The sequence below is a fragment of the Solanum stenotomum genome, chromosome 3, assembly GCF_019186545.1.
Source record: "Solanum stenotomum isolate F172 chromosome 3, ASM1918654v1, whole genome shotgun sequence".
NCBI lineage: Eukaryota > Viridiplantae > Streptophyta > Magnoliopsida > Solanales > Solanaceae > Solanum > Solanum stenotomum.
Window position 1 is genome coordinate 5,810,669 of NC_064284.1, and position 27,929 is coordinate 5,838,597.

The 27,929-nt window shown below is 36.3% G+C and overlaps 4 protein-coding genes across 7 annotated transcripts; 2 read left to right on the plus strand and 2 right to left on the minus strand.

Annotated features, from left to right (window-relative positions):
- The first annotated feature begins 2,195 nt into the window (after positions 1–2,195).
- LOC125860000 (PX domain-containing protein EREX-like) lies at positions 2,196–8,913 on the plus strand. 4 transcript variants are annotated; one of them, XM_049539872.1, is made up of 11 exons: positions 2,212–2,550; positions 3,599–3,709; positions 4,031–4,129; positions 4,299–4,385; positions 4,552–4,660; positions 4,821–5,321; positions 5,373–5,527; positions 6,727–6,891; positions 6,978–7,220; positions 7,445–7,663; positions 8,545–8,911. In XM_049539872.1, exons 1-11 carry the CDS (start codon positions 2,278–2,280, stop codon positions 8,788–8,790), a joined length of 2,208 nt encoding a protein of 735 aa, XP_049395829.1. In that variant the 5' UTR covers positions 2,212–2,277; the 3' UTR covers positions 8,791–8,911. The 4 variants fall into 4 exon arrangements, with proteins under 4 accessions (XP_049395827.1, XP_049395829.1, XP_049395828.1 ...); XM_049539870.1 differs by having other exon boundaries at positions 2,196–2,550; positions 4,821–5,527; positions 8,545–8,912; XM_049539871.1 differs by having other exon boundaries at positions 2,212–2,544; positions 4,821–5,527; positions 8,545–8,913.
- Positions 8,914–9,178: 265 nt separating this feature from the next.
- Positions 9,179–14,943, minus strand: LOC125860036 (signal recognition particle 54 kDa protein 1). Its single transcript, XM_049539931.1, has 9 exons — positions 14,581–14,943; positions 13,906–14,005; positions 13,579–13,732; positions 12,781–12,934; positions 12,569–12,717; positions 11,790–11,890; positions 11,532–11,689; positions 9,896–10,010; positions 9,179–9,802 (listed from the first exon to the last, which is right to left on the minus strand). The coding sequence occupies exons 1-9, from the start codon at positions 14,809–14,811 to the stop codon at positions 9,465–9,467; spliced, it is 1,500 nt and encodes a 499-aa protein (XP_049395888.1). The 5' UTR covers positions 14,812–14,943; the 3' UTR covers positions 9,179–9,464.
- Positions 14,944–15,542: 599 nt separating this feature from the next.
- On the plus strand, positions 15,543–16,269 carry LOC125860032 (uncharacterized). Its single transcript, XM_049539925.1, has 2 exons — positions 15,543–15,843; positions 15,946–16,269. The coding sequence occupies exons 1-2, from the start codon at positions 15,616–15,618 to the stop codon at positions 16,138–16,140; spliced, it is 423 nt and encodes a 140-aa protein (XP_049395882.1). The 5' UTR covers positions 15,543–15,615; the 3' UTR covers positions 16,141–16,269.
- A 486-nt stretch (positions 16,270–16,755) lies between these two features.
- LOC125860009 (uncharacterized) lies at positions 16,756–27,638 on the minus strand. The gene is made up of 11 exons (XM_049539895.1): positions 27,214–27,638; positions 26,565–26,633; positions 26,087–26,179; positions 24,883–25,001; positions 23,910–24,105; positions 22,272–22,447; positions 20,658–20,787; positions 19,918–20,078; positions 18,688–18,779; positions 17,407–17,512; positions 16,756–17,006 (listed from the first exon to the last, which is right to left on the minus strand). The coding sequence occupies exons 1-11, from the start codon at positions 27,526–27,528 to the stop codon at positions 16,961–16,963; spliced, it is 1,503 nt and encodes a 500-aa protein (XP_049395852.1). The 5' UTR covers positions 27,529–27,638; the 3' UTR covers positions 16,756–16,960.
- Positions 27,639–27,929: the final 291 nt, after the last annotated feature.

The following is a 27,929-nucleotide window of genomic DNA, read 5'->3' on the forward strand; positions in this document are numbered from 1 at the left end:
ATTTAAAAAATTGATCATCATTCAGAAAGTAGACTATACAAAAAATAAAAAAACACATGAGCCCGTAATGAAAAAATCCTACCTAAACAAAAAGTGAAATACTTATAAAATGGACAAGGTCCATAGATTATCTAATTTTAAGTGACAAAGATGTATGAAAGTACTACAAGATTATTTTGATCAGTGTTATGAAAGGCACTCGCCATGTCGCCAAAGGCGAGAGGCGAGGCGTCGCGGTGCGATTTTAGAAAGGCGAGCAATGGCGATAGAAAGGTGAGAGGCGACATGGAAAGGTGGGGAGTCATGCGTCACCTTTTTTAAAAAAAGAAGAAAAAGAAGTTAGATTTAATAATTAAAAGACAAAATTAGGTTTTTTTTGGTGTTTTGGCAAACCTGGGCTCCTCTTCTCTCTATTGTGACCTGCGCGATCTCTTCTCCTCTTCCATCGTGACTCTCTTGCCTTCGAGAGGACGAAACCTTTGTTGCTACTCAAACTTTTGTGTCGCGAATCGTGACTCTCTCAGGTACTTTCTTCTTCTTTTTATTCCTTCTTTAGTTCTTCTTCTTCTTCTTTTTTCCTCCTCCTTTTTTTTTCCTTCTTCCTCTTCTTCTCTTCCTCTTCCTCTTCCTCGTCATCTTCCTCTTCTTCTTCTGTTTTTCTGTTTCAATTTGTAGCTACTAAACTTGACTGTCATTCTGTTTCTGCCTATATTTAAAAATTTTAAAAATTAATCCTTCTATATTTATCTCTTCCCTGCTCAATTTAGTTTTATACTAATTAATATAATATTTATTTGTCCATAAATAGTGAATTCAATGGCGTCTGATGATAACAAAAAGGACATTGGAGTATTGATTGTCAATTGTTTTATGACTTATTGAGTCATTCAAGTTCTAGACTTTTAATATCTACTATTAGTTTTTTAATTAAAATATTTACTAATGAATGTTAATGCTATTGAATTTTTGAATATTTATATATGCAATTAAATATTTTAAGTTGTTGATATTTATTGACGCCTAAATTTAAAAAGGTGAGCGCCTCGCCTCGAGGCAGGCTTTTTTCGCCTTTCGCCATTCAAAACACTAATTTTGATCAAGAATATTACAATTCAATATAGGTTAGTGATTATTTATTTATTTATTTATTTATTTTTGGTAAAAATTATGAATTTAGTTGTTAAAGGGGAAGAAGGAAAAGGAGTGGCATTTGGATAGCCAAGGATTGGAACTGAGGCAGAGCTGAAGAGATTTGGGAGAAGTTGATGGTAATGAAGACTTAGGGACAGAAACAATATGTGAATTACGATAGCTAATAGTTATACAAAAGCAATTAAAAAAAAGTGTTTTTAGGGGTTCAAGGGATAATCTAGGTGGATGGGAATAAAGACTTGTGGAAATAGCAAGGACACAAACAATATATGAGAATTACGACAGCTATTTAGCTAATACATATACAAAAGCAACAAAAGAGGTGTTCGGGGTTTGAGGGATATATAATCTAGGTGGACATAAATAGAATTAATGGTGAAATGGGTTTGAGGGATAATCTAGGTTGAGAGTATTGAAGGCTCATGAAAGTAGCGGGGACACAAACAATATGTAAACTACGACAGTTAATAGTTATACAGAAGCAACAAAAGAGGTATTAGGGGTTCGAGGGATAATATAAGTGGGCATAAATAGAATTGGTGATGAAATAAAAAGGTGCAAAGACGGTTATCAAAAAATAAAAAGGTGCAAAGACAAGTCGATAAGGAGAAATTAAAGTCTATAAGGTTACTTATATTGTGAAAAGCTTAGACGAGGAGGACGAAAGGAGGAAAATTATTTTTTTAATGTTTGGTAACAAGTATTTTATAAAAAAAAATTCACTAAAAGTGAAAAATTATTCTGATTATAATTATCTTTTAACTGTGAACTTCACATTATTTCCTTGAATTATCACTTAAATATCATTATTAATTTTTAATACCAAAGTTTCATCCTAACACTTTTTCTATTTCACTATTATTGTTATTATTATTAGTTGTTAATGTATTTTTCTTAGAGAATATTTTCTATGTATCAATAAAAGATAGTGAAAATTATTTTTCATTAAAATGTATAAAATATTTTGCACAGAAAACAATTTCGGTCGTATAAAACACACGATTAGCTAGTGGGTATGCTTCATCGTCAAAATCAGGACCGTTAGTTCGCCTGTAGAAAATTTAACGCGACGACAGGCTGTGACGGACCGGCGAGAGAGTTCCGGAGCAGAGTTTAAGGCTTGCAATGTACAAATATAAAATGGACGCTTTGTTACCTGAGATGAACCTCTACGGTAATTACTCATATCTGGATTCGGGATTTAACGATCCCTCTTTCATCGAATCCCTTTCGCTTTCTCACACTTCGTCAATCGTCAACGATGATTTGCTACGGGAGAGGATTTCTTCATCGACTGACAAAGCTAACAAAAGTCGAAAGAGTCCACCAAAGCACCGGCACGACGGGACCTCGCCGCTTCCTTTAGGGATGGATTGGAGTCCTTCCCCTTGCGTATGGGTAAAAATAGTCATTCGACAGCTGTGTTTTTCAATTGTTAATTACTTTGTGACTGATTTTATTTTATATGTGCTATTTGATGATTAAATAGTACTCAATCAGTATCAGTCAGTTTGAATTATACTGCAGTTAGAAGGTTGGGGGTAATGCTGTAGTAATTCTATTTGATTATGTTCCTGACCGAGTTTCTTAGAGATTCCTTGCGATATATGATCATATTTTCTATGGATGTAGTTTTAAAAGAGTTCCTGGCCGGAATTTCATATAGCTTCTGTGCTACATATGATTATATTGTCTAGGAACATAATATTGGTTATTAGATGAAAATATAGCTGGTCTATACTATAGTGTCATCAACATACTTTTCTAGTTTTTTGTGGAAGGTAAAACTCTTGTTTATTTCTAAAGGGAAGTGAGTTATCAGGAATATAGATAAAAACACAGAGTTATCCAAACAAGATAAAGACACTGTTTCAGCGTAATTGACGAGTATGTATGTGTGTTGCCTCTCTTTGCTTTAGTTTTGGGCGTCAAGGCAATAGTGTGATCCATGAGGTTTTGCTGGATAAGTTATGTTAGAACCTTGCTTTTATTCCAGAGCACAAGAGAAAGTGAACCAACATTCATGTATATAAATGATAATAATGCATCACCGTTTGTAACACACTTGAAAAATTATAGATTATGTTTGTGTACATATAAGGGCTTATGTTGTCATCAGATACTAGGTAACAGTTACTTGACTGAAAACATGGACATTTCACTTAATCTTGATTTGCAGTACCAATCTAAATCCTGGCTTTCTAAACAGTAGTTCAATGCTAAAATCTTATGGAAACCTGGACAAGCTATTGTTAGTTTGATCTGCTATATTTGAAGATTCTATTGGCAGTTTAATCTGATTTGCAGTATGTCTAATCTGTTACTAATATATATGGGTCCATGATTAGTCATGAAGAAAAGCTTGAAGAGATTATCATAGACATTTATTTTTTGTTACAAGATCTTCCAGTGCATGTTCAGATGAGCTCTCCCTTATTTTACACAGGATGGACATGATACCATTTGGCCACATGATTCTCATACAGGATGGAGTTACTGTGCCACTATTCCTTCTTGGACTATCTCTTTACGCCCCAGAGGTTCAGCTACTGTAGTGGTATTTCCCTGTGAATTTTTGAGTCAGGATCCTTTAATGCATTGAGCACAGTAAAAGGAATAAGCTATATTCAACATTACCATTTTCATTAAAAAAAAAGAAGAGGAAAAAGCTATATTCGCATTGAAATGGGCTGTTATTTCCATCCATGATTGGAGCTTGCCTTAATGATTTTTAGGTGTTTTTTCCTCCTTTTTAATGGTGAGCTGTACCTGGTCCACAGGGGATTACCATAGTCTATTATCTTTCAGGAACAAAAAGAAGCTAACTTGGATGACTTGTTATTTCTTGCTTGAGTTATTGACATTCGTACTGGAACAGTTTTATAGGGTTCAAATTGGTTTACAATCACCTGATGGGTTCACAACCACGCGAGAGATACTACGAAGATTTAGTGATTTCTTAAAGCTATCTTCAAAGGTAAGCTAGTTTCTTTGAGATCATACATAGGCCATAGTGTAACAAGTAGGACAATATTTCTTCTATGGCTTCCGTAAGAACCGATCGGTTCTTGGACTGAATCTCTATACATACAATGTATGGTATAAGTTGATCCATATGATTATTTCACACCTTTCGTTTGTTGCAGCTGAAGAAAGAATTTCCAAAGAAGAAGTTGCCCCCTGCTCCTTCAAAGGAGCTTCTGAGAATGCAAAGCCATGAGCTTTTGGAAGAAGTTAGTAGCATTCTATTTCTATTGTTCTCTTTTATTTCAATTATAATTGCATGATGGCATCATAACCTGAAATTTGTTATTGAGTAATGCACTGGTATAATAGGTCAGTGATAGTTCTTAGTATGACCTCGATCTTTGCTATGTGCTCAAGTTGATTTCATCTCAGCGTAGGTGTTTACTGGAGGATTGGATGATGAAAGTATTGTCTGACATCGAGTTATCAAGAAGTGCCTCCATAGGGATCTTTCTCGAACTTGAAGCAGCTGCAAGGTCGTGTAGGTGTCTCCTTGCTGCTTGATGAATGCTTGTGCTTTTTTCCTTGTACTTCCACCAAACACTTGAAAGTGGTCTAATCAACCCAGTATGCTATGATTTATCAAGCAAAGCTTTGTTGAATTAATGTAAACCTTTTTTTCCCTTTTATGAACTTTTCAGCATTCTATGAATTGAATCAGAACGTTGCAGATGTGAATCCATCCATCAGTGTAGCTCCATCGATTCAATTCTTAAATAGTTCAGATGTTTCTTTACTTGCTGGTTCATCATCATTTGCTTCTGATTGCGGCAATGATTCTGCTTATGGGACCCCTGAACTGGGATCTCCAATGGAGGGCATGAGCCAGTTTCATGAACGTGACAATGCAGCAATTTACCAGGGCTTCACCCATTCAGGGGAAGTAATTTCTGAGGATGCCTGCTTAAAACATCGTGACAACAAACCAATGAAGGATTCTGAACAAGGGAACCAGGAAAGTCATTTGAAAATGCCCTCCACAGGAAGTGAGACTGATGTTTCCACCAAGAGAGTCATAGATAGTGCTCATGTCAAACGGAGTCTCGAAACTGATATTTCTACAGAAAAAATCTCAGACATTTCAAATTTCTTGAAGCTTGAACCATTGAGGAACACCTCACGTGACCATGCTGAAGGTGCTGATTTTTCAGGACTTAATACACCAGGAAGCTCCAACCTACAGTCCCCGGACCATTTACAAGTTGTTATTCAATCGGATGAACAAAATAAATTGAATAGAATTCTCAGTACTATGCAACTGAGGCTGGCCACAGCAAAAACTGACATTGAAGATCTCCTGTCGAGATTAAATCAAGAGCTTGCTGTGAGACAGTATCTTGCCACAAAGGTATGGATCCTAGTTCAAATTCTGCAATTCAAACGTGCATTGGTACATTTATTTCTCTGATCCTGCTATCAGAGCTGCACAAACCTTGCAATATGTAAAATTGAGATTAGGGTGTGTTTGGTATGGGGAAAAACATTTTCTATTTTCCTATGTTTGGTTGGTCAAAATGTTTGGAAAATATTTTCTCTGGGAAAACAAGTTCCTTAAAAATTGAAGAAAATGACTTCCCTAATAGAAGTAGGGAAACAAGTTGCATAAGTGACATTCTAAGTTTATTATCTCCTCCCACCCACCCCCAACGCCACTGAACCCCCACTCCCCATCCCACCTCCATAAGTGTTTTGCTAGATAACTTATAAATGCTCTTGGGATAATATTTACTTGCCAAACACTAGAAAATAAGTAAGAAACCCACTTGTTTTCCAGAAAATCATTTTCAGTGGAAAACATTTTCCTTCGTACGAAATACGCGTGTTAATTTGGATAATGGCAGAAGCCACCTGTCTATTTTTGTACATTACTAAGCAGAATTCTCTTTTGCTTCCTGCATTGATGCATTGTGTAATGTCCTTCGTTTGCCTTTCCTTATATCAGTATTGGAATATTCCGGCCCTTCCCCGGACCCTGCACATAGCGGGAGCTTAGTGCACTGGACTTCCCTTTTGTGAAATTTCCAGAAGAATTGGTTAGAAGAATGACCTAGCAAAACCAGTCTTAACAACTTGTCTTCAGGCACCCTCTCCTGTAATATCCTACCCCCCAGCTAAGGTCTCTAATGACAAGCTCCTGTGATGTACTCATAAATTGTTAGCCCGTACAAGCTCGTATACTTCTCCTCCTTGCCACCACTCTTTCCCATTGTAAAGAGAACTTCATTCAGATATTTCCTTATGTAATATGTCGCAGTCATACTTCCCTCTTCCTACTCATTCCACCCCAAGTGTAGGTGGATAATGGAAATGGGGTTATGAAAGGGCTAGGTAATTCTTACAGATACATGTTTAGCAATCATTGTACGCTTAGAAGTTTATCTCAACGTGTAGATCCAAACTTTCAACGAAATACTTTTTAAACCAAGAAGGCAAGAACCGGAGTTAATATACTTGTCTGTTTTGCGAATGTGAGTTATATTACTGCTGGACTGCTCGATCTTGTGTTATGATAAAGATGCTAATAATACCAGTTGTGGACTTACACAGGTCAAAGATTTGGAAATTGAGCTTGATTCTCTAAAACAGAGTGGCAAAGAGAACCTGCAGCAAGCAGTTCTAACTGAGAAGGAAAAATTTACTCAAATGCAATGGGATATGGAGGAACTTAGAAGAAAGTGTGTGGAGATGGAATTGAAGCTGGCGGCTGAACAGGTCTACTGTCACTCTCTTCTATTACAAAATGTGATTTTTCTTCTATATTTCGGACAGTGAGCAAGTTGTTACTGAAAATTGTAAAGGCTGACAAGATGCGGATGGAATCAACGCAAAGAATCTTAGTACAAGAGAATGAAAGACTGTACCAAGAGTTGGATGCTGCTCAACAGCAGAACAATAGCTTGCAGAAACTCCATTTGGAGTTGGAGTCGAAGTCCAACACAGATGTCAAACTTTTAGTCAAGGAGGTTAAATCTCTACGAAGTTCCCACACAGAACTCAAGCAAGAGCTCAGCAAATTGGCAAAAGAGAAGGCAGAAGTTGAAGTAATCATTCACTTAATTGTTTTTTATTAATGCATAGTCATTCTTTAAATGGATACTTATAAGTGCAGTGGATATGCAATTGATTCTCTAGTATTTAGGGTTAAACCAAGGATATATTGTGCTTTTCATTTTCTTGTCCCTGGGGAAGGGGTGGGGTTGTAAATTTTTCTCCATACATCTGTCCTTCAATAAACTGTGAAAATGATGATGTTCCTTTCTTTCAGATGATTTTACGGGAGGAAAGGCAAACTAGGGAACATGCTACTGCTGCAAATATTAAGTTGCTGCATGAGTATGAAATTCTTCGCAGTAGACTTGAGGAATGCAGTGTCAGTTTTCTCATCGAGGAAGAAAATAAACTGGTCCTGGATGCTTCTATCCCTTCTGATGCCATTGATATACTGTCAACATCTGATGATCGAATAGGTCTACTTCTTGCAGAGGTGTGTCTTTACTTTTTGTGCTTACATTTTGGCTGTTCTTGGCTGTGCTTTTCCTAAATGCTCTGAATGACATGTAGTTTTCTCTAATAGAAACTCTACATACAATTTATGTTCTACTCAGATGCTTCAGATCCATGTCTTTTCTTAAGATCAAGTTTCCAGTCTTCTGTACAACATCCAAAAAGAAAAAAAATAGATATACCAAACATCTTAGCGCAAGAGAAAAAATGGGAAGAATATGAAGAAATCCATATCCTGCCCTAAAGAGTATTCGGTTTAACAATTGGATGAGGTTATAAACATTTCTTTTGCATCTTATGTGGACTCTGATTATCAGAGGAGAATGCTTTGATTGTGTTGAGGTACTATTGTCTTTATTGTTCTGTTCTTGGTGCTTGGGAATCAAGAACAAAAGTAGATAAAATTTTGAAAAGAAAATAGAGAGTTCTACCACCTGGGAACCAAGAAGTAAAAAAATAAGGAAGAGTGCTATCACCATTTCTGACTTGCCAATTTACTTCATGTATTGCTTAGCAATTATCATCTGTTGCTAAGCAGTTAAAGGAACAAGCAGCAACCCAGCTTTTTATAACTGGGTTATAAGGACATAGTACTATACCATATGGCATATGCTAGCGTGCATTTTCCATATCTAACTTAGATGTAGTAACCTACCAAACTAGTAACGTGATTGTTTGATATTCAGCCTACGTGAATTAGTGTGGCTATACTTTTCTTGCGATGTTGTGTGTTTCAGATCTATTATGTTTTGCCGTTGTAACTTCTGTTGATTGGCTGAGTCATTATGATAATGAAGGAAAAAGTTGCATGAACATGCTCAATCTCTCTCATTCCTCTTTCTTCCTTGGTGTCTTAAACAGGCCCAGCTGCTAGCACCAGATGTTGAAACTACCATTGCAGGGAGAAATCTTGATGGAGAATATTCCAGGACAGCAGTGGATGAATTGAGGAAACAACTAGCTGATGTTTGTGTTGACAATGCCAAATTGAGGAAACAGATGAATTCTGTCATTCGTTATGCACTACAAACAGCTGATAGATCAAAGGACAATGAGGAAGAGAGCCCTTCAACAAAGACAGCTCTTACGAAGTCTTTAGATGGATGATTTTTAAAACGCAAAACACGTATCTATAATAAAACGTGGAGAAGCTTGTATAATATTTCCTCCTTTCTCTTATACTCGCAAAACACGTATCTATAATAAAACATGGAGAAGCTTGTATAATATTTCCTTATACTCTCAAATGGCCTTGTAGTAGTATATACGTGGCTTATTTCATTTCCATTATGTAATAGTAGTGACTAATTGGAAAATTGTCATTGAAGATTAAGTTTGAAATAAAGCTTTCCATTGTGCTGCTATAACCTGAGACCGCAGAGAACCAGACGCTATTGATGAAAGCCGAATATAGGTGGTCATTGAAATAGTACTTCACAACAATCTGCAACAGAAAATTTGTGCATAGCAATTTGGCAATATACAAATATGTCGGTAAAGGTTAAAATAGCAACTTGGCTGCTCATCATTAATCAATGACAAATGTCATCCAGTAAACTGATAATAATTTACAAGCAGCGCATGAAAAGATCATGTCATACAAGCATAGCATGAAGTGGAGCATCAAAATCATACAGCGTTTCATTCTAAATCAACTAAATTTACCAAATGCATCTGATTCAAAATTTGAAAGATAGGGAGTGACAAAGATTTGGTGTTATGCTATTTCCACCAACTATGGATTGATAACGTAAAGTACAAGTTCAATTGTGATTCCATTATTACTCTCCACCACCACCACCACCACCAAACATACCCATCATGTCCTTTGCGGAACCCATTTGCTTCATTAAGTTCTGCAAACCACCCATTCCACCTATCTGCTTCAACATCTGAGGGGGGAGGACTTTGCTCATGTTTTGTGCATTCATGTTTCTGGACAGGGAGCTCATATCTCCTTTCTTTGGAATCTTAAGACCCTTCATCTTGCTGAATATTTTGGCAAGTCGTTTGTATTCTTCCAACATCTCCATCACCTCATGCACTAGACGGCCAGATCCCCTAGCTATACGCATGATCCGAGATTCAGTCAAAATCTTTGGATTGGTACTGTCCAATTCTGCAATTATGTTATCAATGTCAAATCAAAAGGTTAAACAATATTCTAAATACGGTAGCTTAAACAGAACTCCATAAAATGTAGCTCACTTGCCTTCATCAGTCATGGAGTCCATCATTGTCATATACCGTTTAAATTTTGCTTGACTTTCCTTTTCACGACCTTGTGGCATCATCTCTGCACTAAATCCAGGAAGCATTGAGAAAACCTACACATACCAAAAAGAACATCAATGATGTGCAACCAGAATGATATCAATCAACCTCCAGAACGAAAAGCAAAACAGGCATGAGCATAACTTCGTAAAATAAAGGAGTCAAGGAACCAAAGAGGGGGAACAAAAAAAAAAGAAGGGGAGGGGTGGGGTGGGGGTTAGAAGGGGTTCGAAGAAGAGCAGAAAAATTCCATCCAATCAAACTAATGTTCATGTGTTAAAAAAACTTTTGGTAGGAAAAATTAATGCTCAAATGAGACTCAAGTAATTTGAAATGCATAGATCTATTTAGACGAAAACGCATTAAGATGCTTGAAACATTTCCACGAATAGCATCAACTCTCAAATTGCCAAGTCATTACAAGCTACCTAATGTGGGATCCACATTTAATGTGAGTGCTCAGAGAACTCATTCCGAGTGAAATTCATGTTCAAACACAATTAACTTCCAAATACATTTCTTCCACTACAACTTCAAATACTCTTTTATTCCAACATCAACCAGTTATTGTCCAAATACAGAATTTGAATTCAAATACTTTTTTTCAATGTCTACTTCAAAAACTCCTTTTCCTTTCTCCAACCAAATATTGTCCGAACCCCCAAGTATTTCCCAACTATCTTTAGTGGATTTCAATTTTTTTCAACACTAGTGCCATTTGAAATCATTGCAGTTTGAGCAACGGATAGCAATATAGGAAATAAAAATGTTTATTATGAAAAAGTTAACGCATAAACAATAGAGTTGCCTACTAACAAGTTTAAATTCTTGGAAGGATTTAAAATCTACCAATCAAAATAAAGCCTAAATGAAACAGCAGGCTCCAAATGGTCTTCAACAACTTGCTCAAGTTACTAGATCAGTATCTTTAGATTTATAACACAGAAGATTAAGGACAAATGGAAAATTGAAACAAGCATCAGAGATTTTCTAGAAGAACTTACAAAAACGAAATCATAAGCTTTTGCAGATTACTGAATCCCTAACCATAGTAACTTATTTCATATGGTTACAGATTTCAGAAACAGCAAGAAAACATCTTTACATGCAACTAGATTTGCTTTTGAAATGGTTAAAGGCAAAAGAAGAAAAAAAAAGGAAGAAAGAAAGAAACCAAAAGAGAAAAAAGCAGAGAGGGGGGTTGTGGGGAGCAGCAGTTGGGAAAGGAGGGATCCGACTGTTCTCCCATAAAGTTCAAAAAGTGGTAAAGTAAAAAAAATATCAAGAAATGTGGGGACCTCAATGAAGAAAATGGCGGCTGAAAACAAAATTTTAGAAATTAGAAACCTGATATGACTGATTTTTGTACCAACTTGGATTTTCATGTTGGTTTTGCCACACAATTGTTTTTTTTTCACACAATTGTTTGATTCAGAAATCAAAACCTATTAGTTCTGGGTTTGGTCATCAATGATATAACATTCAGAAAAGTCTGCCAAATTCCAAAAGGAGAAGGAGAAAGCAAGAGAGAAGGGTTGGGGGGATGATCAGATTAATTTAAGTGAGTGGCAAACCTGTCCAAGGGGACCCATTTTAAGCATGTTCTGAAATTGCTCGTACATGATCCTCAAGGTAAAATGTCCTTCTGATAACTTCTGAAGAAGCTCAGGCTGTTGATCCATTGGGACCACATCCTGTATCTTGTTCACCAATCCAGACAAGTCACCCATGCCTAGAGATAGTTCAGCAGATCAAAATCAATGGCAGTGGAAATAGGAACATAGGTCCAAGCAAAGTTGACAATATCAAGTTATCAACAGAAGAATGCGAACCTAAAAGACGGCTGACAAATGGTTTAACATCAAAAACTTCAAACTCGTCCATGTGTTCACCAGTTCCAATAAATATGATTGGACTTTTAGTTGCAGCAACTCTGCAGATGGAAGAGCAAAAGAACAAATAAATATTTTTTAATCCAAAGAAACGGACAATAAATATTCAGCAGAATGTTCAGAGAACACTTGATCCAACTTATAATTTGTGAAAATCAATAACATAATCCTTGTGAAGTCCCCAAGGGAATGTCCTATTGGCTGTGGCAGATTAACAACCTGGAGATACCAAATCGTCATCCCATTTACAACACGCGATGGAGCTAATTTGCTCCAACCTTTGCAAGCAAGACTACCTTGACAACATGTGCCCGCAAAAGACCACAAGTTGGTTTTGAGCTTTTTGGAGCCAAAAGACAGAAGTTCAAGTTTTACCATTCTAATTTTGCATCAACTGTTCAGCATCAATTTCTAAATCTCGTTGGATAAAGGATAAGCATTTTCTGCAGGAATATCTTAATGATTTACTATGCGACAGAAATAGGTAACCAACAAGCGTTTCTCTTACCCAGAAGAAGCATACTAACAGGTTGTACCACCAAAAACAAGAAAAAAGAAATAACAGCAGCAGCCTGCAGCTTCGAGCTACCATGTCTAGAATTTCAAATGTTAAAAACTGATATCATGAGCTTTAGCATATGCTCTGTAGTTATTTAAGAGTACCCAAAACTCTAAGAAGAAGTTTCTTTAAGGCTACAGCCAAACAATTAAAAACTTACGCACTTAGGGCACCACCTCCTTTTGCATGGCCATCCATCTTAGTAATAATCACGGCTCCAACCGCAACACTTTGTCGAAATGCTTGAGCTTGATCAAAAGCAGCTTGTCCAATACTACTATCCATAACAAATATCACGAGATCCGGTTTCTGCGGAAAACAATAAGATGAGCATCTAATGAAAGGGAAAATATAGAACATAGTAGAACATACCGTTGCTTCAGAAACTTGTCGCATTTCTTCAAAAAGAGCTGCTTCTTGTTTGTGGCGCCCACTGGTATCCACAATTATTAGATCACAATTTTCCTTCTTAAATGTTTCTACACCATCCACTGCTATTTTCATTGGATCTGACTCTGTATAGCTGTTGCAGAAACACTCATTCAATTAACACAAAATGGCCTGAGGTGTTGATTACAACATTGATGCAGTTTAAAATGACCAGATTGCCAATTACAGGTTCAGTCCTATGCAGAAAGATACACAACAACAGTAAATTCCATCCAAAACAGGTAAACTCTGTATTTTCCTTTAACCTAACAGCAACAAGAATAGCTTTCTTTTTTTCCTCCTTTTCCCATTTGGATGAAAATTTGGCTCAAAAGGATTTTAAAAGAAAACGTTGAGAAAGCTTAATTACTCTAGCAGATTGTGTTTTATTGATAGTGCAGATGATGACTTTTAGGCAGCAGGCAGCTGTCAGCTAATTAACTTTAATCTTGAGACATTTCTAAGCAAAGTACCATTCACTTTCTCATGCACCAGGCAATGTTTCTTAGATTTCATTCTCCGCTTCCCTTATCTAAATGCACTTCAAATTTATCAATGCTTATGGACCTATGACATTGTATATTGATCGAATTAAAACAAACAAAAAATGATGAGTTTTGGCTTCTTCTGTCAGGAAGAAGAACAGAAGAATATGGACCATCATTAGATAGTATGATGATCATCAAGCATCTAAATGTGTGGAGATAACAATAACAATAATAGATTCAGAAAAGGATATGCCTTCCATAAAAGGGAATTTTAGCTTTTGTTGCATTCTGCTTCAATTGATCGAAAGCACCAGCTCTGAAGGTATCTGCACAGACTAGAGCCGGCTTCCAACCCCTTTTCTGGTGGTGGTAAGCATATTTTGTACACGTTGTAGTTTTTCCAGACCCTGTGTGAAATTACAAGACATAAGGATACCATCTTGTAATTGAAGAGGAAAAGCTCTTGGTGTACATTATAATAATTGCACCAAATAATGTTACTGCTCAGATAGTTAATGCTAGCTCACATATAAACTTGTTACAGAACATACAGCTAAGGTAGAAAAATAAATTAACACACCTTGCAAACCAACAAACATTACAACACTAGGTTTCCCTTTTTTCAGTGTAAATGCAGGCTTCCCAGGATCCAATATCTTGCAGAGCTCATTATACACAGCCTACACAAATGAAAGAAACTATCTCCAGTCAATACAAGAAGATAGTGAGGAAAATATATAAGTATAAAACGATTAAGAAAATAGAAAAAAAAACAATGAATCCCCAACTGGACACAAAAAGAAAACCAGTTAAGCATCATAAGAAGGAAGAAACAAGTGAAGAGATATCATGATAGATGGCATATAATTTCATTTGCTTTCTTTTCTTGGTTTTTTTAATAAGTACTAGTGTTCTTTTCTTGGTTTTCTTTACAAGTAATAGTGTTCCTTCCTTGTTTGATGCCTTTCCAGCTCCATAAGCTAACAACATTGGAGGCTTGTTTACCAGTCTCACGACTTAAGAGACTTATTGGGCGTTAAAAAGCTGTCTCCATTGCTTATCTAAATTACTAGAAAATGAAAGAAAATAGGGACAGTTCCCCTCCAACCTGCAAAGAAAACGCCTAGAAGATTTCCTGAAAATCTTTCAGCCTCTTTAGGCATTACTCTGTGAATATCAAATTCTCAACAGCTAAATCATCTTTACATGCATATCAACATAACAAGGTCAAATTTTCGGCGAAAAGAATACAAACCTGTTGAATAATCCTACGCTTGTTGTGTCCAGCGGCAAGATCCTCAAGATTGACAATCTTCTTGATATTTGTTGACATATCACGAACTAGCTTAAATTGAACATCGGCCTGTAGAAGAGCACGGGTGATCTCATTGAGGCACTCGTTGAGGACCTTTTCATCAATGATTGTGGCATTGCTCATCTGCTGGAGAGCACGCGAGATGCTCCCCCCTAATTGTGCTAACACCATCTTGACGGAGATCGAGAAGAAGATCGATTAATGAAATCAACAGGATTTTGAAGGAACTTCAATGTTTGTGAATGCCCAATTGATTAGGCTTTAAGATTTGGGAACGAAAACTTTGTTCAGTGATTTGTCTTATAAGGATAATTTTGGGGGAAACGAAGGATGAACGCAAGTCTTTGCTGGTGGACTCGGGTCTCTGACTTCAACCCGACCCTCTCGTTTTTCATGGGCCGGGAGCTTCTATTTTCTCCTCTAAAAATATATACTATTATAAATAAATATTCAATTAAATATATATCTAGGGTGTAGGCGGGCTTGTAGAGATTGTGTCCCATATACCCGAAAGCATAACATAACACTTTGAGAAATAAGGAGTTACAGAAATCTACAATATCAAATCTAAGATCAAATTTTTCGTAATCTGCAACTATATTATTTCATGTTTAATCTCTTTTTCCTAATATTTCATCGACCTATTTTTATTTCTTTTTAAATTATTGATAGTCAATCTCTTACCTCTGCCATTGAGTTATTTGTGCATTTCATCTTTCACATGCTAGGAACCATTTTATTAAAATGAAAAAAAAATATATAGTATAATTTTAAATTACCTGAAGAAAATTATTGGGTCTTATATTTCATAAATTTTACTCGTACTTTGAAATTTCAATTTGTCTATTAATTTTTATTGAGAGGTAAAAAAAAAAAGAGAAAAAGAACAAAGCCAGCTCTGTTGGCCATTGGATGAGGAAGAAATAAAAATCTGTGGCTCTTGTGTGGCAAACTGACCCGTTTTTTTCTGAGAACATGGAAGCTGCCGCAATGCGACCAAACGCTACCAAACTTCCGGCAAACTGCTCAATGCCGGTGTCATTTCTTCAGCCGCCGTCTGCTGCCGGAGTTGTCTTCCTCGTTCCAAAATCTGTTCAATTGACTTCCTCATTTAAGACGCCTATGATTGCCCGAACTTCCGACCCTAAAACTGACCAAGCAAATCCCAGCACTGATGAACCTGGCCTTCCTTTCCTACCGCAGGTTACTTCATTATATATACATTTATACTCTCTCCATAATCTATAAGAATCGATCAATTTTTTTTAGTGAGGTCGTTTGTTGAAAATTTTGTGACAATTGCAGGAGGATTCGAATTTTTTGGTGAAACTGGGAGTAGGTTCAGTGGCGGGAGGGGCAGCGATAAAGTACGGAAGTGTAATTTTCCCAGAGATAACAACACCAAACATTTCAGTAGCTCTGTTTATGATATCAGCTCCGATGATTGTTGCCGTTGTGCTCTTAGTCTTACAAAGCCGTGCAGATTCAAATTCTGCTTGAACAAGCTCTTCTTTTGTACTAAGGACCTCTAAAATTTGTACCAACTGATTTTTATATATATTCTTTCGTGGATTTTGTAGCTCGTTTAAGTAACTCTGTGTTGCAATTAAATATTTACACATGTTTAATGAATCTTAAAATACAAATATATATGATCCAAAGTAAAAGCTATTGGACTAGTCGAAATTGGTACCTAATACTCTAGCTCCGCCGCCCCTGGTGGTGGTGACCTGAATAATGTGCAACGATTGCGGAGAATATTATGGTAGATTATTAGACTAATGTGATCTTTGGTTGCTCAAATCCATATTTACGGAGTAAGTATTATGCTGGAAATACAAATATGTTTATCATTTGCAACCATCAAAGAAGTTCGTGTAGCCCACTGCAAATCATTTTCAAAAGGTGGACAAATACGGAGTAGCCTCAGGTCAACCTCGCAAATAGCGGGAGCTTAGTGTGACGGACTTTTGGACAAATATGGAAGCAATCCTTAAGAATATTGTTTGGATATTTCTGGGTTTCTGTTAAATGCTTGCTGACATACAAAATTTCTTACATAAAAATAGCTGTTAGAATCCAACTCATGGACTTCTTTGAGGTGGAGAAAATATATTGTCAGAATTTACAAAGGCGAAGGATTAGGTTTCCTAAAAGAATAGGGTGCCTGAATTCAATTTTACAGGAAGAATCAACAAAGAAAATTATTCTAAGAAATGAAAGGCCGCAAGACGCTATAATGGCTGTTTTGAAGCACATAAAATTCAATGCCACTGTCGTACAAAAGAGGATTGCTGAGGCAGTATTCCAGCACCGAGTACTACAGGTTGTCTCTTAACCATTTTAGTGCACCATTTACGACAGACCTGCAATCACAAACCTTAAATTAGAAGCAAGAAACACTTGCAACAGAATAAAACTAAACATGGTTGAGATAAGCTACCGCAGAAATATGGCGATATAAATGGTGCAAAATTTATTGGTAATCCGAAGTCCAATGTCCAGCTAAATGTTTACCCCTACACAAGTAAAGGGTCATTCTACCATGGCTTTGTGAATGTGTGTCTATTTTCTGGCAAGGTTGCTGAATTCATACAGCAAAACCACTTAAAAGGATCTACCATGTTTTTAGACCCCAAAAATAGGTGACTTATGTGGTCGGTGGTTCTAACAACATAAGCATCTTCCAAATCAAGACTAAATTACCAAGAACGAAATACTTTCCAAGAGAGTTCCCAATTAATGAATAATGATCAAGAAATTTACCCAGCAAAATTTGTTAACTTCTTCAATGGATCATCTTGATCTTCTGATGACTCATCAGTTTGTGCTGCAGTTGAATCTGAATCTACTGGAGTTTCTGTAACTTTAGCTGCAAAGCAGAAAAAAGATGGTAAATTTTTATGCCAAAGGACTGTACTGACTGTCAATGAGATATTCATTTCAATATCCAAGTACCATGACTTTGGCCTTAACCTGATCATAAGTTTCCTACACTCAGAGCAAGGTGTTCCTCTTTTTTGAGTGAGGAGAAACTCTAACTTTCGATACTGTGAGTGAATTCAGAGCATAATTTTCCTATCCTCAGAGTGATTAAGTATTTCCTTTTTGGAACCTTCATCAAAAAAATATTTCCTTTTTGGGACAACTGTATAGGTAGGATCCTAAGACTTGATTGTATTTTCTAATCACGTGCTCTGATTCTCTGAGCTGCATGCTCTATCTAAACTGCATTGGATATATTTCCAATTTTAAAAGGATTTTCTCTTCCGGGATATTCTAGGTTGAGAAACATAACAGAGCTTTTATATAGTATGGGTTAGAATCAATTACTTCATTTCTCAATTCACGAGTAGCAATATATTCCTCTTTGTTCTCCCGTGTTTTGTATCAGTTTTAACTACTTGAAGCATCACACAAATTTCCAAATCAAACTTAGTGGTTGATCTTGGGGTTTTTAAGTAACTAACCAAATACAGTAGCCAAAACCTATCACTGAACTCGCAAATGGTTCATTTTCATTTTATTTTTTATTGATAATCAATAGCATCTATTTCAGAGCTGATGACCCCAGGTCTAGTTCCAAACAAGATAAGATGTACTCCCTCCATTCCAACATAAATGAATTTTTGGTGTGTGGAGCACTCCTTAAGAAAGTTAGTTAATTAAATGGCAATGTCAATATTACCCTTTTGTTTCTTCCCAAACTTTTCTTAAAACTAGAGATAGTTGGAAAAAAAACCCATTAAAGAGAAAGGTCATTTTGGGAAAAAATAATTAATACATCTTTGGACTTCGAAAAATTCTTTCATTTTGGGCCAGAGGTTGCAGCATTTATTTGGAAGGATATATCCATTTCTGTTTGATAATACAGTGAGTAAATATTTGGAAGGATATATCCATTACAATCAGCCACACAAGTGACAGATTATTACCTTCTATTCTCTGGAACTCATCCTGTTTATCTAATGTCACAACCCAGTGTCATTAACGATGTCATTCACGTATAGAGAATTGAGAAGATGATGAATCAAGAAGTAATTATACCAGTTTGCTGAACCGCCGGGGGAGTTTTTGTACGAGTGCTTGATCCCTTAGTTAGAGAAGCAAGTTCTTCAAGCAATTCACGCTCCGTCACACTACAAAATAGAGAACCATGAATGAAGTCCCCATGCATAGACAGAAGCAATTATGAGAGCACTTGCATACAGGCCCTAAATTCTTGTGTAACAATATCAGATCTGTATTAGATGTGAAAAGCATTTCCTATATGCATTTTATAGCATCATTTTCAGAAGAGCAGGGGGAATAGTTTGCTCATAGGAATTTGTATGCAGAAGATACTACTAACCAAAATTAGATGGTGATACTGATGAGTGGAACATATTGATTTTTCACCAGTAGCCTGAGTAATGGTTCCTTTTCCTTTTATTTAACTTCAGGAATCAGGACATATGACCACTACGCTGGCTGGCAAACGAGCAAGAAGAGTGCAAGAGTATTTAACACGTTTTATACATTAATTACTCCATTCATTTTGGGGGTGGATGGGGTTAGGATACAATTTGAATAAGTTTCTAACTCTTATTGAAAATAGATTTTGCTTGAGGAAATGCACAAAAATAACAACAAAGAAACAAAATATTTTCCCGAAGTAAGATCACCCACTCGCATCACCCAGATCATGATGCACTTGGTCATGCAAGTATATTATGCATTTTAATTAAGTCTTGGAGATATATCGAGTATACAACAAACAAATACTAGTATTTTCACTTCCTTGTGTGCCTTCATGATACAGATGGAGGAGGTGATCAAACTCATTTGAAGTTGGATTCAGTCAGGCATGGTAGTTTTCATAATGAACAAATAGGTAAAGTTATGTGAGAGAAAAATGATTTTTTTTTACATATATTATAAATTTCAATTTTTCGGCTAACCATTTTTTTCTAAAAGAAGCGAAAACCAAACTGAATACCCAAGATACTAAAACCGAAACAGAAAATTTTGGTTTGGTCAGTTTATTCAAAACCGAATGATGCCCACCCCTGATACGACTACTGGACACACACACACACACATATATATATAAGTCCATTTAAAGAGAAGGACTGTTGGACATATTCAAGGAAAAATATATCTATAGTTATTCAGGAAATTAGTTCCCAAACGTGTCCGGCATACTCCTCAGAAATATGATTAGGCAGAGTTACACAAGTAGGTGAGAAAACTGATATGTATAATTAGTTCATCATCTACAACTTAACACTTGCGCACCTGATGCGTTTTGGTATGCTAACTTTAATCGTGAACAAGTGATCCCCACGTATTGATGGCTTATTTAGCTTCGGTGCACCTTTCCTTGCCAAGACAAGCACATCCCCAGGTTGAGTGCCTGGAGGAATCTGGAGATCAGTCATCCCATCCACTGTTTTAACCTGACGAGAACATCAGGGAGAAGGAAAAAGACTGAGAAATATGACATCAATGAAGGCAATTGAAGGGCAAAATGAGGTGGCCTTGACAGATGCCAGGCGTTGGTTCTTTCTCTCACACCTCTTTCCCCCTCTTCCAGCAAGGGAGAAAGACTAATCAACAAACGGACAAACATATAGAATATAGAGGGATCTCATCATGTGGCAGGAAAATTACAGTACTACCATGCATTTGTTGTATGAGGAAATTTAAAAATTTATGAAGCTTTCAGAATCTTGTATTCATTTGTCTCATTATTCAAGTAGATGTACCTTGCCCCTGGATCTGATAGGGGATGTTTCTCGAAAGAGGCTCATTTAAAAGGAGAAAAAAGAACCGGTTCCGATGAGTTAGGCTCATACTAAAAAGTCTGAATTTCTATTTTCCTGACTCACCAAAAACAATACTTCCATACAGGCTTTATCTTGAGAGTAAAAAGAACTTTTACATTGAGAATACTATAAAAGTGATACAGCATACTATCTTATTCACATTCTTATCAGAATATGGCAGGAGCCAAGACAAATATCGTGTAAAATTACCTTAACAACAGCCCCAAGTATAGCATCTAGATAACCGACTGAAACTGTTGAAATCAAATTTATGCCATCTCTTTGGATCTCAGATATCTCTTCAATGTCAAGATAGACATAAAGATCTCCAGGTGGGGCACTGCAAAACATAGTCAAAAATGAACTAACAAACTGAGCTATATGTTCTCAATCTCAATTTGTATGTGAACATCTAACATGTGATAGACTACAACAACAACAAGTCCTCCTCAATCCCATACAAATTGGGGTCGACTAAATGAATCTCCACCTCCGTTTAAGCTCATTTCATATCATGATGATTCAAGATGCTAAAACGGGACAAGGTTAACCTAAACTCACATATAAGAAATCTTCTCAAAGATCTAGAATCCCAAGCCATACATGTAGATTTAGAGAACAATAAAACGTAATGGAAGCAAAAGGTCCATATAGGCAATACAAACTAGTGAATGTTGGCTCACTTACTTTAGGTCCAATAATTGCTAAGACTCTATTTAAACTGATGATTTATATTTTAGATCCAAGAGGGAACTTAGGACTAAGGAGTTATTTCTTTTCTTTTCTTTTTTTGACCAAGGACCTATCTTGCTTGAATCCTCCAAAAATGTCACTGCACCCGCATTCAATCCTCCAGAAAAAATGCATTTTTTGAGGATCCGATGTGGGTGTTATGACATTTTTTTGGAGGATCTGAGAACATAGTCAGGGACTAAAGGAGTATCTGTTGACTACTCATCCAAATGTGCTAGTTTTATTCAAAGAATGTCACTTGCATTCTGCATATGTCAAAAACAGCAAGAAGGAACACCTATATTCCCCAAGATTGTGAAATCACTTAAAAATTAAAAGCAGTAATACACACTCCCTAGCAGCACAGGAAAAAGAATAGAAGAAGCATTTTTGACTACTTCATGCATGCTCCACCTTAATCCGAAATAATTTTAACAGTCATGAAAAGCCTCATACTATAAATCTTCATCTTCTATCTTCTCCCAGCCCAACCTGAACCAACCCTTTTTCAAACCAACCTAGCATTTGACATATGAAATTTGGAAAAATTATAGGCACGGTTAATGACTTAATGTATGAACAAGGAAATCTTGAGCATAAGCTTAAGAAGGATAGCCTGAACTTTTCTTCTCATGAGGTGGGATTACACTAGGTATGTTGTTGCTTCTCAATTTTTTTTAAGGTGTTGTCATAGGTCTAATTGTTTATAGGTAAGGTAAGAGCACATTTCTGTGAAGGAGGCAAGGCATCAGCTTTTCCTTTTACTCTCTCTTTGCAGGGTAAGTAAAGCATATTTGCAAGACAACAGTCAAAACTGACTCAGTTAATAAGCTACAGTTGGCTGAAAGAATATCAGTGGAGCTATGTGTACATGGGTCCTCCTCCCTGTATATATCAACAACACCAGGGCTAATTATGAAGACCATTATAGTGATCCTAAAAGACTAAAGAAGAAAAAATTACGCAAATGATAGTCAATACTATGTTTTACTGAACATACAAAAATCCCAGAGATGTTCTACTGAACCATAACCCAGGACAATTATGCAGACTATTGTTAAAGAAATGCAACTATATAACTTGAACACATACCCCCTAGGACCTGCATCACCCTCACCAGCAACTCTGAGGATACTTCCCTTGTTCACTCCAGGGGGTATCTTGACTTTTATATCTTTCTTCACTCGTATCCGCCCCTCGCCTGAGCATTTACGACAATATTCAGAGATCATTTCACCATCCCCACCACAGTTTGGGCAGACAGAAACCTACACTTAATCCAAATAGATGGAAAATGTAACAATGAGTATGAACATATACTTTTTGAGTGACAAAGATGAGAAAGCCCAGCAATGTAAGAACCGAGAGACCAAACAAGAAATCAGCCAAAAAAAAAAAAGATAGACAACCAATCAGCCCAAAGATTAAAGCAAAATAAATATGTCATATCGGTTAAGAAACTGCAACAATAACAAATTAACAATTTCCAGGAAAACAAGCAATCTTTTTTAATATACATACATGTTACCAACTCAAAAAAAAAACATTTTGACTACAGATTCTTCAACCATTAGGACATCTTTGAGCATGGGAAGACTGACTTATGCTCATTTGTCTGTAGTAGTCATGCCATGTCATGCATATCACTTTGCTACATGGTTTTAGATTATATTTGACTATTTACTTTTCCTATCAACTAAACATGCAAATTAATCCTTACCCTTGATTTCTTCAATAATGGAAACTTTTACCACATCCTAGATGCTCTGTGCAAAGTAAGCTAAAGAATTTTAGTTCATTTCAGCCACAATTATTTCTATTATTAAGTACGGCGTATTTAATTTCAAGCACAATTTCAGCACCATCAGTTCGGAAGCGCTTTGTGTTACCTACCTAATTGTTCCACAAGAGTTGGAAAGACGTTATTAGATCAAACTGTTCAAACCTCTTTGAATCATCCTTTCATTGAAAATCTTTCCAAGAACTTTCTGAGCCTCTTCGAAGATGTAGCTATCCCTTAAATAGAGAGCTTTAAACACTACCCAGAAACCACCTGATCTTCTATAACATGTATAGTCAGCCTCGCAATTAATTCTAGGCAATATCAGGGATGATGGTGTTCAGGCAAAACCCAGTGTTCCAAAACTGACCCGGTTAGTAGTAGGAGTGTCAAATTGGCAAGTTGGGCCAAATTTGAGCCGGGTTAAAATAGGTTGAGTATATATGGATCATACTAAACCACCCAGAGTTCACTTGTGTCAAGAAGAGTAGGTTCATTTGGGCCGAAACATTTCTAGCTATAGCCCGACCTGCCTAATTCAGAATTAGGTTTCATCTGTTTATTTGTGTGTTTGTTTTATAATTTGTTTAGTTACCAAATCAAGTTAAAACATCCTTTTCTTTACTTGGTAGAGAAAGAAAGTGGATGAACACAAACTAGCAAACATCTAATTTAGATTGTACCCAAATTGACCTATCAATGAGTTTATTGCAACCCAACTAAACAGGTTGAGGAAGGTTATACTTCCATGGGCTAAAATTGATACCCCTAATTAGCAGCTGATCCTCTGTACATGCAATAGCAAACAGATTGGTTTTCTTAAAAATGACTCAGGAGTCCTGAAAACAGACTCATACTGTAATACCAAATGAATAAAGCTGAACAAATTTATATAAAAATGTAATCTAAACTATCGCGACCACCAAAAGAATAGATTTATATGCTATTACCTGAGAAAACATGCCAAAAGGTGTTTGTTCGGTCCTCATAACTTGACCTCGGCCACCACAGGTTGAACATATCCTCATTTTGGAGCCTACCTTTGCCCCAGTTCCCACACAAACCTCACAAGTTTCAAGATGTGAAAGCTCGAATTCTTTTTCAGCTCCAAAGATAGCCGCTGAAAATTCTAATGTCATGTCGTAACTGAAAGGCATTGAAGTGTAAATAAACTCTATTAGGCTTGACATCATATCATTTGATCTGCAAACTCATAGTGTTTATGAAACGGTGTCTATCTATTTCTATTTTTATGCTTCTAAAGTATACATTGTTCCTAGGATAAAATTTTATGCTTCACTGGTGCAAGTATACACAATTAGCCCGTCCAGTTTGAACATAGCATATTTCTTCTGTCAGAGGATTGATATGTTGAAGAAAAGCATACCTGTAAATTGCAATTCATGCAAAGACCATTTCAAGCACAAAAGTATGCTGATATCATACTCAGTTTTTTCTTCAGGTTATAAGTATAAATCAATAACATGAATATAAATGAAAACTGATAACAACTGATTCCTAATGAAGACTCGAGCACAACTTTGGAATGGTGTTAGGACTTCTTGGTTCTTATGTTTTACCAAATGTCCAATCATACTATGTTAGCCTATAAAGTTGTCCGAATGAACTTTCCCCTCATGGTTAGCAATAATTGTGACCATGATTTCGAGAAGGTCTACTTGATTCTACAAATTATCATTCTGAGGGAACTATATGCTTCACCACTGCTATAAAATCGATTAGAGGCTATATTCTTCCTAAGTTTACCTGTCATACTATGTAGCATATTAGTAATCAGAAATAGCTTCTTCTCATGGTTAACGAAGTAATACTTATGAAAAAAACACTTTTTGTTATTAGTACACACGTGAATTCTAATGAAGATGTTTAGTGTCAAATCATTCCAATCAGCTACTGACTTACCGTAGATCTTCACCCTTGGTAACACTACTGCGGCGACGCGTTCCAAATCCAGCTCCATCCATTCCAAAACCACCCATAGAAGGTCCAAAGAATGTCTCAAATAGATCAAAAGGATTTGTCTGCAGTAAAATTCACCAAAAAGAAAGAGAAACAGATTAGGGTTAAAGATAATTTCCATATAACCATGCACTTATTATGTGTCTTCCCACTTTCTTCTACGACCTACTCATTTTACCCTTTTTGGGAAGTGAATAAATTAGAAGAATAGCATCTAGGAACGCAACCTTCACACATTGACACATTTACTTAGACTCTACTCTCACTCCTACATCAAACAAAACCCAATTTTTTGGCTTGCATGCAAAACGACAGAAAGTAAACAGAAACCAACGTTGTGAATCAACTTCTTTCATTTGGCATTCTATTTGCAAATTGATATACATTTACCTACATAGGCATGAAGTATTCTATTCTTCTTTTAATCCATAATCTTACTTGAACTAATATTTTACTCCTTTTGAAGTGGTGGAAGGAGCCAGGGGGTATGGCAAAGTTTCTGATATCACCCCTGGTGTGCCATTCAACAAAAGTGAAAACTCTTTTCCCATTTACATTTGAATGACACCAAAGAATTCTATGAACCTTGTCAATTCCTCTTCAAGTGGGGATGGGAAGAATAAAAGGCAAAGAAATTAGCACTTATAGTGTTTGGAGGGAAAAATACTGGCAACCTATAACTCCCAAAACTTGCAGATATTGTGTATGTAAACTATAGTACAAGAACATAATTGAACTATATTGAGTATGTAAGCTAAAATAGATGGCACACCTAAAAATCACCAATTAGAGAAAAACATAAGTTTTATCATGATATGTATCTTTTCTTTGATAAGCCATGATAGTACTTCCAAGTCACAATTTCATAGTCCTACTTGGAATTAGCAGGGGAACTAAGAAAAAAGTTGAAAATGAGTTGTGTATGGGTAACATGCTGGGCCATAAAAGTTATCGACGAATATAATAAAAGTTGCATAAGAAGAGTAAAAGTTGGTCATACAATGTGTGTTCGATAACATGACTTAAAACTTCCCTTTAAAAAAAAGTGGATATTAATTTGGGAAGGACTACAAGGAAATTAAGATTATCCTTTTGGAATGACAGCAATAGTATCACACTGAACAAAAAATAAGAATTTATGGCATACCGTGTAAGCACCGGCTTGGGCCCCTACAGAACTTTTCACCCCGGCTTCACCATATTGATCATATAGTGCTCTTTTTTTGTCATCTGATAGTATCTGGAAAGGTAAACTTCAGAGTTGATTCAAAGAGTTAAAAACAAAAGAGAAATACGTCAACACACTAACACCAAGATTCCAAAGTTTGAAAGCTAAAACAGGAATTTCTAAGGTCTACCTTAGTTAAAAAGCACACAAAATTTTCAAAATATACGAGGAAATGGATCACTTCGGGTTTAGTAGACAGACAACCAATGCAGTTTCCAAGGTAGATAAATGAAGAAACGGATTGAATACGTGGATAAACAGTAATTCCATCACGCAAAGGGGAGAGGGGGGACATAAAGATGCCAATGCCACATATATCTAAAGATCAATAGTTTCAGAAGGAATTAAGAAAACTACCAGGGATCAGATGTTAAAAATAGTAAATTTCCATATTTACCTCATAAGCATCTTTAATCTCCTTAAACTTTTCTGGTGCATTAGGTTCCTTGTTGACATCAGGGTGATACTATAAAACAATATCAAAAGTCAGAAGCGGATTAATGGAGAATAGAATAATGTGTTGCTGTGGAACTATCTTATTGTGAAGGCCCAAAGAACTGGGTGAAAGTGTAGCCTGTAGTGGTAAGATTAGCATAGCATTCCTCATCCTACTAGAGTATGTATCATATGCACACGCACAGAAAGTAAACAATCAACAATACAAAGAAAAAGATAACACATGCAGACCAATGATTCATAACGCATCAGCTTCCCGAACAGAGGCAACTCAACCATACAAAAAGAGATCAAAGAGTAGCATAAAATAATTGAAATAGGAACGGAAACTAATAATTAGCAACTTGTGCTGCTATCCCAAGGAAAATGCACATTATATATGGTCAGCCACAAGATTACTTTTCTGTTGCTGCTTGGAGCTCAAATGCAGGACCAACCTAAGTCACAATTTCGAAAAAGCATCATTTAGTGTAACCCTTTTCTCAAAAAATTCGAGGGAGCATCATTTGATTCTTTTCTTAAAAATTGATTCTCACAATGACAGTCAACAATAACTAGAATTAAGAAGAAGAAAGAAAGGATTGCAGTACCTGTCGAGCTAACCTTCGATAAGCAGCCTTTATGTCTTTACTGTTAGCAGATTTTGGGACCCCAAGTGTAGAGTAATAATCAGCGGCAGCAACCACCAATCTCCCAAAACGTCGTCCCGGAATCTTCTTATTGTACTGGGATGAAGAAAAGGAAATGGATATAAACTTCTTATGGGCCCACAAGCGGGTCCCACCGGAGAAGAAACTAGAGGAGGAAGAAGAAGGAAGAAGAGAGGGAGAATGGGAACGGTCGGAGATGAGAGACGAAGGACGGAGAGATAGAGAAGCTGTGCTGGCCATTGCCGTCGAGTTCATTGGACTGCACAAGACTAGTTAACTGTCCCGTTTTTATGCTTGCTTGCTTCTTTTTTTTCACAAGAAGAAGAAGATGTGGTGCGATATTGCTACGCGCTTCAAGCAATTGCCAATTATACAACACGTTTTATGTGAAATAGATATAAGTAACGTATGTCACCCTTATTATCTTTCTAAAAATAAAATTTGGAATTAATGAGAAAAATAACCTATATTTCAAGTTTTATATACTTACTGTAATAATAAAACTATAAAAATATTCGTAATTGTTGATTCTAATTGGCAAAATCATTACACTCGTATTTTTTTTAGATAATTAGAACACTAGATATTTGGGAATCTCCAATTATTTCACTATAGTCAAAACTTGAAGCTCGGTATAGGAAAATAATAATCATGAA